This window comes from Hemibagrus wyckioides, linkage group LG21 (genome assembly GCF_019097595.1).
Source record: "Hemibagrus wyckioides isolate EC202008001 linkage group LG21, SWU_Hwy_1.0, whole genome shotgun sequence".
Lineage (NCBI taxonomy): Eukaryota > Metazoa > Chordata > Actinopteri > Siluriformes > Bagridae > Hemibagrus > Hemibagrus wyckioides.
The window spans coordinates 7,763,585-7,780,025 of NC_080730.1; the positions used below are offsets into that span (position 1 = coordinate 7,763,585).

At 39.0% G+C, this 16,441-nt stretch overlaps 1 protein-coding gene across 10 annotated transcripts in view; it reads left to right on the top strand.

Moving 5' to 3' along the window:
* The window catches only part of grip2b (glutamate receptor interacting protein 2b), a 194,445-nt gene that overhangs the window by 71,401 nt on the left and 106,603 nt on the right, over positions 1-16,441 (top strand). For 2 of the 10 annotated variants that reach the window (XM_058373058.1, XM_058373060.1), the window contains exon 1: positions 12,905-13,093. The exons of the other annotated variants lie outside the window; for them this stretch is intronic. In XM_058373058.1, coding sequence (XP_058229041.1) covers positions 13,039-13,093 — 55 coding nt within the window. In that variant the 5' untranslated portion in view covers positions 12,905-13,038. Of the gene's footprint in view, positions 1-12,904; positions 13,094-16,441 lie in introns of those variants that run through there. 10 annotated transcript variants of the gene reach the window in all.

The window sequence follows — 16,441 nt, forward strand, 5'->3', positions numbered from 1 at the left end:
CCTGCCTGTTCAGTTACCTTGTTAATGTATTTTGTTCTTTTGCACATCATTTGTGCATATTTTTTGTCACTGCCTCTACATTTTTGCCTGCGCTTTAATTGAGTGGCTGTTTAATTCTGTACTCTCTGTGACTGTCGTTAATGAATTTTGCCCTGCATTTGCATTCAACCCGTGTGAGTCTGCCTCATGACAGCTTTCTTTATTTTTAACAGCAAAATTATATTGACTTATGTCACTTTTATCCATTCAATTAAAACGTCAGACTTAAATGATTAATTTAAAAAGGCAATCAGTAAAATGTCCTTAATGTCCTCGTGTCACATTAGGTGTGTTTGCTAATTCAATGTGAAATCACACTGTTACCGTCAACCATTTTTCTCATTTAAGAGCAAAATGCAGCCAAGTGACTCTCATAAAAATGAGCTATTGTTGCCTAGCAAGGCACAAACACCACCACAATCACTGAATAACCCATTAGCAGTTATCCTGAAATCAACCCACACACCATTAGAGTCAGGTGAAGGCTGAATCATATATTAGAAGTGATTTGGGTGGGAATTCCGTTCTTAAATATCAAATAGATATGAACCCAGGGGAACCATGTTTTATTAATCAATTTCTTCTCAGACTGTTTTTCTATTGTGTGTAAAGTTACATCCTGTGGTAAATATCTGCATTGTTAAAAAGACAGAGCAGCTTTGATGCTCATCGCAAAGCACCGTGATTCATTTTTCTGCCCAAACTGGCCCCGCTCTTAGACTTAAAAAAACTCAATAAGCCATTTACATGAACAGGAGAGAAGATGAAAAATAGGGTGATTAGTTGTTGGTTCTATAGAACGAATGAACATATCAATATTTTATCATTTTCTGAGGAATGGGAATCGAGGCAAGAGTTTGATGTTTAATTGCCGTTGCGTGCCATTGCGTCAGCGGATGTGGAGTCTGACTGCAGTGTGAGCAGAGAGAAAAGTGCAGAAGAAGACAAAGCAATAAGATGAAGATGGATGAGGAGAATACATCCATGTGAAATTGTTTTGAAAGATTGCAGACACTGTTAGACCATTAGGGCTCAAAGTTAAGAAAGAGCACATCAAATACAGCATAACCTGCTGACCTATAGCCACCGGTATTGAAGCACCTCATAGCAAAACACAGTTTAATCCACTGAACCAGGCCACTGAGCCAGCAAATTATCTGAATCTGAATCACAACCAGCTTTATTGGCTAAGTGTGCTTGCACATACAAGGGATTTGTTTCTGGCTACACATAAAAATACAAAGAAAGAAATATATTAAAGTAGAAGAAGAAAAAAAGATTAAAAAGTAGAGCAATAATAATAAAAAAACAATACACAGTATTGCATTTGTCCAGTAGGTATGCGCAAAAAAACAGTGTGTTTAAACAGTAAGTAGCAATAATATATTACACTATGGGCCAGGACTTGCACTTTAAAGGAGATTAATATCTGTATTAACTGTAAATGAGGGGAAGAAGTAACAGAAAAACTGTTCTAGGGCCTAGTCATGTTGGTGTAGAGTGCTTTATAACACCTACCAGAGGGGAGGAGTTCAAACAGGTCATGGCTAGCAAGTGTGGGGTCTGTTTTTTATTTCTGTCCATTTCCTTTCTGTCCAGGTACAGAATTTCTGGGGTGTGGGCAGGGGTGCACTAAAGATCTTCTCAGCAGTCCTCCTTTGTCTGATTTGATGGCCAAATGAAACCAGACAGTTATTGACGTGCACAGAACAGACTCAGTGATGGCTGAGTAGATCAGTAGATCCTGTGGCAAATGGAGCTTAGCTGGTGGAAGCAGTGCATTCTCTGTTAGGCTTTTTTTCAAAATAGAGTCAATGTAAGTCTCCCACTTCAGGCCCTCTGAGATGGTTGAGAGGAGGAACCTGAAGGATTTCACGAGTGAGCAGGGGATGTGTTGGGGGTTCTTTGTGAAATCCACTGTCATCTATACTGGTTTGAGTATGTTCAGCTCTAGGTTGTTTTGAATGCACCAGACAACCAACTGTTCAACCTTGCCTCTGTAAGCAGCCTTGTCACTATTCTGGATGAGCCAGATGACTGTAGTGTCATCTGCAAATTTCAGGAGTATGACAGATGGATCTGTAGGCATACAGTCATTTGTATAGAGTCAGAAGAAAAGTGGGAAGAGCAAACAACCCTTTTGGATGGTGAGGTGGGCACTAGTTAAATCACTCGGAGCACCAGTGATTTTACAGGTCCTAGATGTGAATTTTCCCAGTTTATTCTTCCCCTTGTAGCTTTTCCATTTTGTTGGCTAGAGAGTGTTTGCTAAGTGGATACCCACGAGTAGAGTTCTGGTACCCCAGTCACAGTGATTTACCACCATGCTGGCTTGCTTCCCCATTCATGTAGAACATACTGCTTGTAAAGACCACTGCTCCACTGACTATAATCCAGAGAACGTGTTCCAGAGAGACGAGAAGAAGTATGCTGTTGTCTGACACAATTTATTGAATGTTCATTAAATCATTCCTGGTGTATCTAATCAGAGATCATCAGCTAAAGACTGAACAAACAACCAACACAAATAAAAGCAATGTGGGCTCCATACCAAGGCACCAGTCCACTCTTCCCAGAAAACCAAAAAGAAACCTTCAACCCACAAGTGGATACCCAGGAGTAGAGTTCTGGTACCTCAGTCACAGGGTTTTACCACCATGCTGGCTCGCTTCCCCATTCATGTACAACATGCTGCTTGTAGAGACCACTGCTCCACTCACTAGAATTTATTGAATTTTCAGTAACTCATTCCTGGTGTATCTGATCAGAGATCTTCTGCTAAAGACTGAACAAACAACCAACATAAACAAAAGTAATGTGGGCTCCATACCAAGGCACCAGTCTGTGGTGCCATTTAAGACTACTCTACTCAAGAATTTCACTATATCTAGAATTCACAGCAGCCCCATAGCATAGCGCCACTGTACAGCTTGTATGGTCTCAAAACTCACTGGTTAAAATGAACACCTATGTGCTGCATTTGATGCAAGTCAGACCCAGGTCTAAAAAAGAATCAGGTACATGTCAGGGGTGGCCTTTAAACTGGTTTACTTTCTGATTTCAGACTCCAAATCCTGAAATATATTGCCTAATGCAGAGATATGGAAGAAATATAAAATTGGAGTCTAAGTATATGTTGGTTCTTAGCAGAGATAAGCATGTGTGAGTTCTTGTTTTAGTTCATTCTTAAAAATATTTATTTGTGAATAATGAAAATTAAATAGCTTTATAGTCTGGCCCTCCATGCGATCAGAGGAATGTTGTGGCCTTGACATACCCAGAACTTTAAGTAACTTCAAGGAAAATGTATCCTTCTTTGCTTGATTGCTAAAATTTAGCTAGAAACATGTATGAACTAAAATGACCAAGCCAGCTAGTTACTGATTCCACACAATTATTTGGCTAATTTAGCTAGTCAGCTAACTTTACCTTGCTTTATATAATGTTGATAATGGAGGTGGTGCTTTTCCCTAAGGTTGTGTGTATTGTTGTGTACTCCTTCCACCTCTAAATGACGTTTTGACAGACAGCCCAGATGCTGACAAACTTTTTGTGTACAATTTTTTACTATCATCTATTTAAAAACTTACTAAAGTTACACTTTTAATGGGACATATACTAATATACTGTATATACGAGTCAGCCAAAAAAGGTCTTAGCGAGGACTCATTCCGATTGGTTTAGAGGAAGATGAAGCCGAATCTTATCATGGTTGTCAGCTCAAATTTAAGCTGTATGATCCAGAGCTAAAAATATATGAGCACGTCTTATGGCAAGCCTCAGATCTTCACATGGCCACTGTGTACACTCTTTCCAGACACACCAAATTGTATAGATTTTACCTGCTATTGATGTTCACCTGCAAACCCTCCCACTTACAGACTTCCTGTACGACGAGTGAGATATTAATGTAAAATGAAATGAAGAACTTCATTTCAACATTTTCTACATATAATGATAACTCTGATACTCATTTGCATGCAAATCTAAATTAAACTGCATATTATTTCATAATATATTCCTCAGTAATTCCCTTGCTTTGAATGCTTCACTAAATATCATGTTATTTGGGTTTTTTTTCTCAGTTGCAAACCCAACCTTAACCGTATTAAACTTATTTTTATTCTCCATCTCTTCCCAGAAGACCAAAAAGAAACCTTCAACCCACATTGCTCGCTCACAGCTGTTTATGATACTGTTTATGGGATTTTTTTCCCCTTTCTTTTTAAAGAACAAAAAAGAGAGACTTCTTTGCTATCAGGCCTTGAAATCTGAAATAAAGATGCATTCATTTTTCTGCTTCGCTTCTTACTCAGTGGAGGTCAGTAGATGACTATCAATAAGCTATTTTCCATTGCAGATCTTATTTCACTGTTAACTTCAGCAATCCAGATACCCTTTAGATACACTGTGTTCATCAAACTGAAATACTGAAGTTGAATGTCGTCAGCTACCGTGGGCGTGTTTTCTATGGGAATGTCTTAGAGCAGCCTTCGAATTTGGTTCCATTTGAGTTGATTGCTTTGCGAATTTGTATGAGCAGCTGTACTCAAACAACTCCCTACAGATTGTCATTGTGCACTCTGTTGCTTTTATTTGTTGGACTTATAACATGAAAGTTTGTATTCAATGAATTTTCTATGCATAGTTTTTTGAATGCTAAGCTGCATTTACTATACACCAAACAAAATGGGTAAATGTAAGGACCTGAGCGACCCTGACCAGGGCCAAATTGCGATGGCTAGACAACTGCGTCAGATTCTAAAAGACTAGATGAAGAAAAAAATGATCTTTAAGTTGAAATATTGAGACTGTATATCAAAATTCATTTCAGATTATTGTCTCAATATAATCAGAAATCTCTGCAGGTTTATTTTACGTTCATATCATGTAAAGGGTTTTTGGCACATTTTTACCGTAACATTTGTTATATATAGGCAAAAAAAAGTTCCCAAGAATGATCCAAGATCACTGACTAAACCAAAGAAGGAGATTCTCTAATTTCGACTCCCCCTGCTTCACCTATAACTGGGTTCATGTCCTAGCCCATCACAGATCACTATCCGAGTTCCTGGGACCGAGTGTGTGACGCTCACCTTGGGCCTATCACTCCACAACATGCTCTGTCCATTAAGTGTGACTGCTGATAGCCTCAGCACCGAGACACAGCTTCACCCTGCTGCTTTCCTCTCACAATCATGAAGGAGTGTGCTTTTTTTGGTCCAGCTCTGGTTCACAGGTCATGTTCGTTTCTAAGAAGCAGCTGATATGAGATATTTTTCACACATTTCACAGTAGATTTGGAAAGGTGATGCTTCAGAGGCTTCATTTTTCTGTGTTAGTCATCACTGCTTGAAAAAATACAGCTTGATGAAAGAAACAGACAGGGGAAGTGAGGTATTCAAAGGCGGAAAATCATAGGTCTTTTATTAGCACCTGATTAATTTTGTAGTCACTGATTTTATTATATTGCATGGAATAAATTAAATGGATTTGTGGCTTGTGTGCTGTTATTCTCCGGCTGGCCTAGATTTTTAGCTCTTATGTTTAGAGTGGGTGGCAACGTTGCATTTTGAAGAGTGAACAGCTAAAGCCCTGGGATTCAAATTTCTTTTTCTCTTTCCATTTCTTTAGTATTTGCTGGCAGAGATGGCAAATGCAAAGCTTTTCATTTGGTATATTAGATTTGTTTCCAAAGAAATTCAGACACATTTACCCTGTCCTGTCTTTCAAATGCATATTTTTTTTTCCCCGAATATGATTGTGTAGCAGTGATAGCGTTTACTTTCTATTTGTTTTGCGGCTTTCTTTTCCAGTCGCGGAATACGCAGCCTAACAGCTTCTCCATTTATGGTTGTTTGATGCACTCAACAATGCCTTCTGTTCCACCTGCTGTAACTCAAGGTGACTCTGAATCTTTGAAGATACTTAAGGTTAAGGATTAAATGCATATGAACATCAGTTACAATGGGATTCAGAAATAAAAGCATTAATCATGCAGACGCATCGGTGAAAGCTAATGAATGAAGTCAGTGCTTATTGCAATTAAATTTATGAAAAAAAAAAGGTTAAAAAAGTTAAATGAATGTCATGTCATATTGACTCTCGTATCTGGCATTTTTTATGCGGTATTGAAATAATATTAATTAAATTCCTACCTGGTACAAACGTTTGAGGAAATAAACTGAAAGAAAATGCATCCATTATTTTAGAACAATTTCGAAATCTACACAGAGAAAGCATGTTGAAAATGAAATGCAACAAGGCCCTCAATCTAAAACACACGGTGAAGTGTAGAACATCTAGTAAGCTTTTGTACGAAAATTTGTCAGGAAGAATGGGCAAATATTTAGCCAAAGTAAAAAAACAGATATCAGGATGAAATTAAGGCAAAACTTAGAGTTTCAGAGGATGTGCAATAGCGGTTAAGGTGTTGGACCAATAGTCAGAAGGTTCTGAATTCAAATTCCAGGTCCACCAAGCTGCCACTGCTGGGCCCCTGAGTAAGGCCCTCAATTGCTCAGGTGTATAAAAAAAATGGGATAAAATGTAAGTCGCTCTGGATAAATGTAGTTATTTAACCATTATTGCACCATACTGTTATGTGTAATGATGAAGAAACATGGGGTGTACAAACGTTTTCACTCAGCTGTAAACAACAAAATGGGGACTGTTGTCATTTTCAGGAATATTCATATCGCATATCAAAGTCAAAGTCAAAGAAGCTTTATTGTCACTTCAACCATATATATCTGATGCAGTACACAGTGAAGTGAAACAACATTCCTCCTAGACCAGAGGTGCTACACATAACACAGACAAAGTACAGTGACGCAGACAAACATAGAGCTATGACATAGAGATAAAAAAATTAAACTATAATTTAAAAATTAAAATTAAACTAAAAAATTAAACTATACTTAAGGTGCAGTCTTTAAGAACTAGACATACAACAGAAGTGCAAGACAAGACAAGACAAGACAGTGCAAACAAACAACATATAGGCCGACTTTGTGCAATGAACAAGACTGTGCAAAGAACAGTGTATACAGTGATTGCAGATATTAAAGTGACACATGTAAACAGGATTAATATAAATATATATAAATGTAAAGTGGCATGTGCGTGCAAACAGGACAATTTAGTGTGTGTGTGTGTGTGTGTGTCTGACTATGTCCAGCACAGTCCAGTTCTTTTTTGTGCGAGTGTGTTATGTATGTGTGTGTGTCCGTGTCCAGCACAGTTCAGTTCTCCTCTGAGATCTTGGTTGTATGTGTGTGTGTGTGTGTGTGTGCGCGTGTGTCCAGTTCAGCTCAGTTCTCTGTTGAGATACCTGATTGCCTGAGGGAAGAAGCTGTTTAACAGTCTGGTTGTGCGGGTCCGAATGCTTCTCTGTACCTCTTACCGGATGGCAGAAGGGTGAAGAGTGTGTGTGAGGGGTGGGTGGGATCATTCACAGTGCTGTTAGCTTTGCGAATGCAGCGTGTGGAGTAAATGTCTGTGATAGAGGGAAGAGAGACTCCGATGATCTTCTCAGCTGTCCTCACTATCCGCTGAAGGGTCTTGCGGTCCGAGACAGTGCAGTTCCCAAACCAGGCAGTGATGCAGCTGCTCAGGATGCTCTCGATGGTCCCTCTGTAGAACACAGTCAGGATGGGAGGTGGAAGATGAGCCTTCCTCAGCCTTCGCAGGAAGTAGAGACACTGCTGGGCTTTCCTGGTGATGGAGCTGGGGTTGAGTGACCAGGTGAGGTCCTCCGCCAGGTGAACACCAAGGAATTTGGTGCTCTTGATGATCTCCACGATGGACCCATCGATGTTCAGTGGAGAATGGTCACTCTTTGCTTTCCTGAAGTCAACATCCATCTCTTTAGTCTTGTCAACGTTCAGAGACAGGTTATTGACTTTACACCAGGCTGCTAGTTGTTGCACCTCCTCTCTATACGCTGACTCGTCGTTCTTGCTGATGAGACCCACCACGGTCGTGTCATCGGTGAACTTGATGATATGATTAGAGCTGTGCATTGTTACACAGTCATGAGTCAGCAGAGTGAACAGCAGTGGACTTAGCACACAGCCCTGAGGAGCTCCAGTGTTCAGAGTGGTGGTGCTGGAGATGCTGTTCCTGATCCGGACTGACTGAGGTCTCCCAGTCAGGAAATCCAGGATCCAATTGCAGAGGGAGGTGTTGATGACTAGCAGACTCAGCTTCTCGATCAAGTGTTAAATGCTCAGATCGTGTTGAATGCTGAACTGAAGTCAATGAACAGCATTGGTAGGTAAGTGTCTTTATTGTCCAGGTGTGTGAGGGCCAGATGGAGGGTTGTGCTGATGGCATCGTCTGTGGAGTGATTTGGACGATACGCAAACTGCATGGGGTCAAGTGAAGGTGGCAGCAGGTTCTTGATGTGCCTCATGACGAGCCTCTCAAAGCACTTCATGATGATGGGTGTGAGTGCAACGGGACGGTAGTCATTGAGACAGGACACTGGAGACTTCTTCGGCACGGGGATGATGGTGGTAGACTTTAGGCACGTTGGGACGACGGCGCTGCTCAGGGAGATGTTGAAGATGTCTGTGAAGACATCCGCTAGCTGTTCTGCACACTCCCTGAGCACTCTTCCAGGAATGTTGTCTGGTCCAGCAGCTTTCCGTGGGTTAACTCTGCAGTTTTCCTCACGTCAGCCGTGGTGAGACAGAGCACCTCGTCCTCTGAAGAAGGGATGGTCTTCCTCGCTGTCACGTCGTTACGTGCCTCAAACCGAGCGTAGAAGCTGTTCAGCACATCTGGAAGGGAGGCATCACTGTCACAGGCAGGTGGAGCTGGCCTGTAGTTGGTGATGGACTGGATGCCTTGCCACATGCGCCGAGTGCCGCCGCTGCTCTTGAAGTGGCCGTGAATTCTCTGGGAGTGTGCATATATAATAATTTGCATGAGACTACTTGTATGAAAACATTATGAATTGTTGAGCGAGGTTCAGTTTAAAGGTTGTAGCCTTTCATATTTAATCATACAAAATCAAACAGTATCCAATTCACTCATAGTAATTCCTGTTCATAATAAATGAGGTCAGGCTGGCATGGCTTTTATCTAACTGCTTCAAGGACCGATGTTTTTACTCTACCACATATATTCAATTCCAGCTAGATGGGATTTGAAAGAGTACAAGGCAGAGGCCAGATTCCTTAAAACAAACTCAATATTACAGTCGTATGTGACAAATATCAAATATGAATAAGGCTCTTCATGTCTCTTCATGAACAAAAAAAAAGGCCTTAGGACTCTTTTGTTGAAGTTTTCCAAGCTGACATTTGAAGATAAATTGTTGATATGTGAAAAAGGGGTAAAAAAAAAAAAATAAACGGGAGACATGAACAAGTAAGATAAAAACCTTTGCACGTCTTATGCTAGAACATGTCTTCTGGATTTTATTGTAAACTACATCACAGGCAGTTTTTTTCTTTCTTATAGTTTCTTTCATCAACATTTGCTTCGTTTCTGCTCTGTCTTCTTTGCATGCTAAAGATGGAGATTATTAACTGAGAATAAAAAAAAACTGATAAAAATCAATCAGTGGTTTGTAGATTCTGAGTACTCTTCTATTTTTTTTTTTTTTTTTTGAAGATGTGTTAATGCAGCTCTTCTTCATTCAACACATTAGTAATGCAAATGTCTATTTTAGCTGCTGGAAGAATTACCTAAAGCACTTTATTTTTCTTGTTCTTTGCATTATAAACCTAAAATCTATGATATATAATAATGTCACTTTTTCCACAGTATTGGTCCTTGATTGAATTGCATATGAATCACGACAAGAAATTACTGAGTTACATACATAGAGTTAATATTAGCTAGCGAGCGGCTTCTTCTGCTCGTCAGCTTGCACTGATTTAATGGTTGACTTGATAGTTTCGATATCAATAATTTGTATATTTTCATGTCATTTGTCACAGATATACAGTAGAGTATATGTTGGAGTGCCTCTTCTAAAGCACATTAGATTTTGTTGTACAGCTTAATAATAAAGCAACACAGACACTTGTATGTTGCTTTATTATTAAGCCGTACAACATAATGGTTTGCATTGTTTGTGAATGTAATTAAATAAGGTGTGTCAGTCGACATCACTGCCATAACCTTCCATAGGACAGACACCATACGAACAGTGCCTTTTCACTACCAGCGTTCCATATAATGTTCTCATTGCCACAGATATTAAAGAACAGAGCAGTCCTAGTGACTGGAAGGCCAAATCCTTAGGTTGGCAGAAAGCCACTTGAGACAGATCCTTAACCCTCAAACCTGTGCTTAGACTATAATATGGCTCACGTATTAGTTACTATAGATAAAGATGTCTGGAATATAAATGTAAAAAAAAAATCCCCTATAGTGTCTCTCAGTGAATAGTTTAATATCAGCATAACTGCGATACAGAGATTAATCAGAGTAATGAAGTTGCACTAAAACTCCCTGTCATCTTTTATGGCTTTGCTTCTCTAAAGTCAGCAAACTGCTTTGGTGTCTCACCACTTATTACATCACAGGGCAATTATAATTAGACATAAAAACACACGGAAGTGTTAATCCGAAGACAGATAAAACGACAATCAAATTATATTATAAAATGAATTTTATGCATTTTAGTGCATAAGGATATTTCTTCTTCATGTGCATCTTTTATATCTAATTACACTCCTGCTTCATCAAATGAAACCGATATTTTAGTTCTTTGTACTTTAATGAACTATATGAATAATAAATGTATTTTTTAGATGTGCAGTTATTTCTGAAGGCTTAAATGACTACATATCAACTTTACCTAACATTACCAATTTGTTGTGTGTGCATTTATTTATGTGGAACATAATGCAGAGATTATTTAAAGCGTCATCATCATCATCATGTAGCGTAGTATTTATAAATCAGTCCGAAGTATCTTGTTGCTCATAGCCTCATGGTATTACCAGGTTGGCATAAGTGTGTCTCCATTTTTTCCCCTTTAAGTACATAAATGAACACTTGAGTAGTCCTGAATAATTTTCTGTTAAATGTCCTGAACTCTTAGCTGTGTTGACAAATGATGGGAATAAAGAACAAATCCCTTCAGAGTCTCCATTTTTCATATCTGTCATTGCCGATGATATACATTTACATGTAACATTTGCATATAAAGGCAACCTTGCACAGGGCTGTCTGATTATTGCCGTAAAATGAATCCTAATTTTTTTTTAGTCCCCAAAGCATTAAGCACAAATGTGCATTATAAGAAGTATAAGAGCATTAAATCACAAGCTGCACATTTCCGTGTATTAGCATTCATTCAGCAGGATTCCAAATTCCAAAAGTGTAGAGGAGCTCATTTTCCTTACATTTTCCTTATCTCGTTGCTCCCATAACAACAAGCTGCAAAGCGAAGAGAGATGTCATGTTCTGTCCATCACTGTTCAGGTATCTAGTCACTGGAAAGGACCAGAGACATCCTTCATTCTGATGGTATGAAGATGCTTGACTGAACAAACAGCCAGTCCTCTCTTGGTTTGTACAGTTGCTATCGTTTAGAGCCTGCGGTTTTAGTTATAATAATAATATTAATAATACATTTACAAGATCTGTAAGAAGAATTATACATCTTTTGTGTAACACTAAAAACAGTTAACACTAAAATTGGATCCTTCCTTAATTTTAAATATATACATCTTTATGTAATTAGACTATTTAGACATACTACAGACTGCTATTTGACTTGCTATACACATTCACACAGTCATTCACATTTAGCATTTTGTTGTTTATTCTGATCGAACCATACATGGATGAATCAAAGCAAATACATACAAATAAATCGTATTCGAAGTATATTAACTGAATGTAATATTCAAGCTGAAAGATGTTCATCAATTCTTGTCCATACTCTAACTGTTTTGAGTTACCTGGAGGAATTTTTTTTGAATCTGATTAACCATGAAGAGATGCACAGATCCAGGTTCATTTACATATTCATTTACATGTTCCTTGTGTTGATTCAGCTCAGTTTTGTCTTTGAATTCAAAGAGTATTTTGCATAATGATGCGATTGTGGTGCTTTCAGTAGGATCTAGGGATTACAAATTCACAGGAATTTGCACAAAGGTATAGTTAAGATGACAGGTTGAGTTGTACCAGTGATCGTGTTCATATGAAATCCGACAAATTCCATGTTTATGTTTTATTTTTCTCACTATAATTTCTACACATTCCGTAAGTGTGGATATTCCTGGTTTACCTGTTTTTTTTTTTTTGACACTTAATTCTGGCTTACCATGACCTCGGATCCACGGTGTGCACACTTTCAGCAAGAGTTATGTGGACTGAGAATTGTGATCTCCCTTAAATGCTACTGTAATAAAACAGAGAATCCGAAGAGCCTCTCTGTGATTAATAACACTGTCTCCTAGCAGCTGGACTTCCAGTATGGGAGTGAGGTGGAATTCCGAGTTGCGTTTCAACGCTGCAGTGTGAATGAGAGAGAGAGAGAGAGAGAGAGGGAGTGAGAGAGAGAGAGAGAAAGAGAGAGAGCGAGAGGAAGACAGAGGACGAGAGGGAGGGAGCGAGAGACGGAGTGAGAGCTCATCAACGGCAGCCTTTAAGCGATGAAGCTTCATAAATATTGATTAGCATCCCGATGCTGATCGAAAGAATTGATGAGCGGCACTCAGACTCAGATGCTAAGCTCTCCTTAAGCAAAAGCTCTCAACTCTGTGTCCTTAGTTCAATTCATCCTCTTTCCTCCTTGAAGCAACTTTCAACACTGGGATGAAGACTTTTGTTGATGTGTAGCTTAGCTATAGTCAAAGTGTGCACTCGCTCACGCATTTCTGCTCCTCAGAGAGCCATGTGACTTGTTCCAGAGCACTCCGGAGCTAGTCCCCCTCCTCCCCTCTTGGTTTTCTTTCTGTCTTTTTTTCTTGCCTCCTCCAAGGATGAGCTGCTGAGGAGAGGAGGAGGTGTGAAGAGGTGGATATGTTTTCCGTTTCGCTCAAGTGCCGGATGGGGGTCATCAGACGCAGGATCAAGGGTATTGTGCAATGCGCCACTTTGGCACGAGCTTTAATGCTGGGTGGGATATGGATGTGTGTGTGTGTGTGTGTGTGTAAGGTTGGGTGGAGAGTGGGGCTTACTTTTTAAAGCTGCACAGAGTTGCTTTCTCAAAGTGTCTATTTTTCAAAGTGCTGGCTTCTGTTACTTGCATGTCAGATGGAGAGCGTTTCAAGGGTTGGTGGATTTTAAGGAAGTTTGCAGGCAACGCTGTTTGGAATTTAGCCAAGAAGTTCTGCATTCTAGAGTTTTTCACATGTTCTTGTTGATGCTCACCTTTAGGGCAGTTGGCACTCAATGTGTCTTTGGGCATGTATTTGTTATATTTCACCTACTTCTTTTATAAGCTTAAGGTTGAATCTTATTATGTATAAAAAAGTGTGATATGATCTCGTGAACAGTATTAAAGGCTAATGAGGTGATTCACTGATGATTAATCATTTACACAGCAGGTAATTCCTTTTTTATTTTCAAGATAAAACAGGTAGAGGTTTTAATGTTTTTTAATGTTCGTGTAGAATGAAACGATCACTCTTTAGCCGTCTTTAGAAGTTTAGTATATGAACTCTGTCACATAAACTGGCATGGGCCATATAAAAGTGTATATATGGGCCATATAAAAGACTATAAAAGTGCATTAGTTCAATGTCAACATGCCACTGATCTAATAATAGTGTTTTTATTAGTATCCAAAGTGACTCAGTGGCTGATTTTAAAATACATACATATGTTCTTTTTTCTCAATCATGTTTCTTTAGTAGTCCCTGCGTCTGGACCTTTTTTCAAGAGCCCTGGGCATGAGGCGGGAATACACCTGTGATGCACATATCCATTCACCCAATTAGGGGTAATTTAGTATCACCAATTTACCTATCCAGAATGTTTTCAGGGTGTGGGAGGAAACCGGAGAACCCAGAGGAAACCCGCAACAACACACAAATAGATATTTCTAAACATTTCTTATGTTGAAATCTTCATCCGGTTCAGTGTTAAAGTCAGTACATTTTAAATGTTAGGTAAATAAGTAAGTTGTACAAATTTAAATACAAAAAAATGCATCATGATACGTAAAATGATGCATTTTATGTATTGCTAGCCAGTAGGTGTTCAGATTTAGAGACCTTGATTTGTAAAATGAAAGAAAAATGATTCCAACATCAATATGAAGCTTACTTAAGAATTACTTACTTGAAGCTTGTAAGAATCCACTAATTCAGTCAGCTAATGATGAATGGAGTTCAGCATACTTTATGTTTTTTGATCTTTGCAGTGGGTTTTTTTTCCAGTAAAACATGTCAGGGATTGCTTTATCAGTGATATAATGTTTGTGGAGATTAGATGGCCTGGAATGATATATGAAACTCCTAATAATGAATGGGAAAATGTTGTGATAACAAGATTTAAGTTTCTCCTAGATGCATCCGATCAAGGCTAGTGCGGATTCATAAATTGACCATCGTCATCTTTTGATTTCAACGGCCAAAAATCAGGTTTTAGTTGAAAATATGAAAGTGCCTCGTGAAACAAAATACTAGCTCTTTGAGATATTGTGTTTAGTCAACACCTATGTGATTGATTTCATGATACTTTTAAGAATACCCGCCATCCTGATTTGCATGAACCATTTCTACAGTCTATACTCTGGGGATATGTTTCTCTCTTATATGCTGCTTATTTTTGGCCAAGGGTTCACAGGCGACCTCGAAATAAAGTGCTGAAAAGAGATAAGAGTTGGCACTTTCAGCTTTCCCGATCTAACAGTGAATGGGTTAGTAAGCTAAAATTCTTTTAACTCCTTAAATTCCTCACATACTATTCCTATTAATTCAAAGACAGAATAATGTAAGACAGAATAACAGCTGGGTGGAATGTTGAGAGGGAATTAGTATAAAAAATAATCTATTATTCAGACATTTATTTGGAGAGAATGATTTGAAAGAGTTGAACAAAGGCCTTAACGGAAGTGGTATAGAGCTTAACTCATGTCTGACCATTAGGGGTGTGTTCTCAGTATCACAAATGTTTATGAATCTTCTGTAAAAAAAAAACATGTCAGGTGAACGCTTAAGTTTAAAGTTACAAAATCCACCATTGTAGATTTTCTTCATTCGCATGCCACCCATACATCAAAAATAATTTCTGTTCTGGTTATTCATTCATATCACATCTATATTTTGTCAGTGAACAACCTTCAAGGTTACAGCTTCATTTGAACATAACCTAGATGTTAAATTTATAAATGCCCAAATAACTTTTTCTCACTCCTCACAGCTTAAAACAAACTCCAGCTGCAGAGCTCAGACTCTTCAAAGATTTGAAGGAGTTTTATTTGAAAGGGTTTATCAGTCGTGAGACAATTATTAGGCTGTGAGGGTTTGACGGTCATGCTGAGATTGGACTGACCACTCTAGGGATTCCAGACGAAAACTCAAGTCGCACTCAATTTAACACAGAGCCGGCAAACTTCCAGAAAGCCACACACCATATAACACGCAACCGAAAGCAAAATTACAGCAGCCCGCAGAATCCTGCCCACAGTGGTCATCTAAGAGGGTGTGCAATAAAACTGCCATTCATGTCCACTGAATTCACCTTGTTTATCTTGAGCTTTTATCCAGCAATCATCTGGTAGCAACGATGATGAAATTGCCCACGCAGATGAAAGAAGGAGTCTCACTGCACTTATGAGGTGCAACTTTTGAACACAATTCAGTATGCGTGTCAAGACACGGTTGAGCATGATAATGTGTTTAGAGTCCTGTCTCTTGAGAAATTGCGCAGTAGTTGATGAATGTGAACAAAGGCCCTTTCCTTTCATGCATGTTGTGAAGCTCTATTCTGGAAAGGTGCTACGGCAGTTGATTTATGACTTACGCACTGTACGTGTGACAACACAAGATCGCTTCAGGGCCCTCCGTCTTCCTTTCTTGGCTTTCATGTCGCAGTGTGTTCGCTGTATCTTCGCCGCGCGGCAGCTCGTTTGTTAATTGCGGGTTTTCGAAAAGAAGACAGTTGTGCGAAAACATTGTGTTGTCTTTTTCTACTTTTCTACTGAAAAAGACAAGTTAATTTGTTTTTACTGGCAGCTCTAGAAATTTGGTTAAAGGTGGTTTTATTGCAGTATAAGTCGCTGAAATATTAGACCTGAAATGCGTCTAAAGATAAACTACAAGGCAGATCTAGATGTATTTCCCATGCTGAAACACAGTGCTCGTAGAATTGCGTGAGAATTAAATATGTTTTACTTTTGGCTAAAGACAAAACATTTGCCCTCTTATTGATTTATCAGACTAAACACACGCAGGACAGAGAAAATATTTACTGTAGT